The sequence below is a fragment of the Lipotes vexillifer genome, unplaced genomic scaffold (genome assembly GCF_000442215.2).
Source record: "Lipotes vexillifer unplaced genomic scaffold, Lipotes_vexillifer_v1.1 scaffold1088, whole genome shotgun sequence".
Lineage (NCBI taxonomy): Eukaryota > Metazoa > Chordata > Mammalia > Artiodactyla > Lipotidae > Lipotes > Lipotes vexillifer.
Window position 1 is genome coordinate 43,648 of NW_006779738.1, and position 3,242 is coordinate 46,889.

The 3,242-nt window shown below is 36.9% G+C and overlaps 1 protein-coding gene across 1 annotated transcript in view; it reads right to left on the reverse strand.

The window, feature by feature from the left end:
* Positions 1–3,242, reverse strand: part of RYR2 (ryanodine receptor 2) — a 523,123-nt gene that overhangs the window by 21,786 nt on the left and 498,095 nt on the right. The window contains exon 101 of the mRNA XM_007452954.1: positions 2,698–2,832. Within this exon, the coding sequence (XP_007453016.1) occupies positions 2,698–2,832 (135 nt within the window). The remainder of the gene's footprint in view (positions 1–2,697; positions 2,833–3,242) is intronic.

A 3,242-nucleotide genomic window follows, 5' to 3' on the forward strand; every position in this document is an offset into this window, starting at 1 on the left:
AGCGGTTCACTGAGCATCACACCCTCTGGGAACGAACAGGACAACTTTCTGACCTGAGGCTGGGGAATTTTGAGATTTAGACCCATTGGGGTGATTCTCCTGGAATATAAATGAATCTCCCCGGAGTCAGTGTAGGCACAAGTGCCTACCGTTAGCCCTTACTGACCCTCCTTTGCGCCTTGTTGCCTCCTCCAGCCCTCTGCTCCCCTCCCTGCATCTGGCCAGCTGCTCCCCCAAGTCTTCAGGGTCATGGGACAGAGAGACAAGGTGGAATTAAAGGCAGCACACAGAAGAGGAGATGAAGGATCTCTAAAATACCTTCCTCACGGGGCCTGGAATGGTAGGGTAGGGATGTGGGGAAGCAGCAAGGGGGTGGCAAAGTGTCCCCTGTTAGTGACTCTGGTTGGAGGTTATTACTAGTGACCGGTCAGTCTCCTGGCGCACAAGTTTTCTCTCTCCTTGACTTGTGGTCCTACTTCCTGTACGAACTCTTGTTAACAGTTTCTTATGTATTCTTCCAGAAAAATAGTATGTGTATTCTAGCATATCTATTATATACATTCTAGCATATGTGTGTGTATCATCTTGTACAGTTAGGATCCTTTTGATCTTTTTTTTTCCCACTTAAGTATAATTTGTATGTCTTTCCATATCAGCATATACAGATTTCTCTACTATTTTAAAAAGCTACATATTTTCTATTATATGGATTTACCATAATTTATTTAATCAAGATTCTATAGATGATAATTTATATTATTTTCAATTTGTTATAGCAGCTAATATCCTTGAATATAGCGAGGCATATTTGTGAATAAACAAACAGGTCAATTACTAGCAACGGAACTGACAAGTCAAAGGGTAAGTACACTTAAAAATTCAATAGATATTATAAAATTTCTCTCAAATTGTGTTATTTTAAATTCCCAACAGTGTTCATGAAGGTGCCAGTTTTTCAATCAATTCAGTAACTCTGGGTATTAACAAACTTTAACATTTTGCAAACCTGATAGGTAAAGGTGGCAACTGATTGCTTTGGTTTGCACTTTTTAAAGTATCAATACGATAGAGGCTGAACATCTTTCCATATTTATAAGCTGATTCAACTTATTTTATAGTGAATTGTCTAGTCAGTCATATAATTTGCTTATTTTTCTATTGGCTTGTTATTTCTTCCTCAGTTGTGACAAAGACTTTGTAAATTAAACTGGCCCTTTGTTATAGTGTTCAGTATATGTTTGCTAGCTTGTCATCTGCATTTAAGATTTTCCTTATAGTTATTCCTTTTTAAAGTAATTTTTTATGCTTACATGGATCCTAGGTTTCATGTCATGTTCAGAAAGACCTTTCCCCATTAAAAATTTGTTGTTATGGGGCTTCCCTGGTGGTGCAGTGGTTAAGAATCTGCCTGCCAATGGAGGGGACACGGGTTCAAGCCCTGGTCCGGGAAGATCCCACATGCCGTGGAGCAACTAAGCCCATGTGCCACACTACTTAGCCTGTGCTCTGGAGCCCACGCGCCACAACTACTGAAGCCCGCACTCCTAGAGCCCATGCTCCGCAACAAGAGGCCACCGCAATGAGATGCCCGCGCACCGCAACGAAGAGCAGCCCCCGCTTGCTGCAACTAAAGAAAGCCCACTGGCAGCAACGAAGACCCAACGCAGCAAGCAAGCAATAAATAAACCTATTAAAAAAATTGTTATTATTTCACAAGTCAAATCCTAACTTTCATTTTTCTCTTTCTTTTTTCACTGAAAGATTTATTTCATTTGGAATTTATTTTGATGTAAAGAACTTGCTTGGCATCCACTTTTAGCAGTTTCCTCCTAACAGCATGTTCATGGTACCAATACCATTTATTGAATTATTTTTCATTTCATAATTTCTAAGGCCACTTTTATCATACTTTTAATTTCCATGTGTATCTGAATCTCTTTCTAGACTGTATTCCATTGATCTGTCATTCTCTAATACAAAAACTGTCTTAATTACTAGTCTTTGTAACATTAGTAGGTCTTTGTCACTACTCCTTTGAGATGTTTATTTTTTCTAGAGCAATTTTAGCATCATTATGTCCATCTCTTTTTACACCAGCCCCAACTGTGTAGGTATCTCAGTTTGGAGCTCACTGAAGGATTCATCTCTTTCCAGATAGAGGTTAAATATTTCGTCTAATTTTCCCCTTCACAGTCTAGCATCTCATATATGGTAATTTCTGATTTGTCATATTAGAGATGCAGGTTATAGAAGAGTGATAAAGCAATATGAAATCTTTAACATCTGTTGATTTTAAAACCAAGACTAAAAGGGTAATTTTAGCCCAGGATACTCAATATAAAAGAGATATTTTTGGACTTCAGTAATTTCAGTTCAAGTCATTAAGGTGAACAAATACCTAAACCTTCTACAAGGAAATAATTTTACCTGCTCTCCTAGAATATATGAACAACAGGCTAAAAAGTGTTTACATTAATCCTTCTAGTTCTAAGGACTTTACTCAGGATTCTACTAATTATCAGGCTGATGCAATAGATGTGCAAAATTGGCAGAAACAGGCCTTCATGTTCCACAAAACTTTCTGCTGTGTACACTATCTTCTATTTTTCACTGTTAAAGAATAACTACACAATTCCTTGGGTTGAAGAAGCAGGAGAAGTTTTTTCATTCATAGGAGATCAAAGTGTATGAACTTACCGTTAGCATGTCATCACATTTCATGTCCGGTGTATCGCCATCTTCACTTTTATTGTAGAATTTTCGGAAAAAATTGAATGCCACGACAGTATATAGGTATACGACAACAGCTAATAAGCCAACGGTTAAGACAAGCTGGAAAGCAATGTGACATTGAACATATATTAGAAATATAAGTCAGTGGATTTACTGACTAAAAGCTAATGGAATCCACACCTCATACCTTTCTTTTCCCCCCAGTGGGGAAATCTATTTTCATAGTTTCTATATTTTGTCAAGTTGCCAGTTTATTTTATGTAACGCTTGACTACTAAATTGGCTAATAAATGCATACTATAACTAGAATATGAATAAAACTCTGATTTAGTTTCACATCCAACTTGAAATTAATCATAAGCAGCTTAATATGTTCACTTTTCTATCATCTAAATATTTGGTAGTAGATACTACATTAAATATATTCTCTCTTTTTATAAGTTCTATTCCCTTTAAATAATTTACATTCCTAACAAAAACTCTCTCATTTTTGTTATGATAGTAAGAGC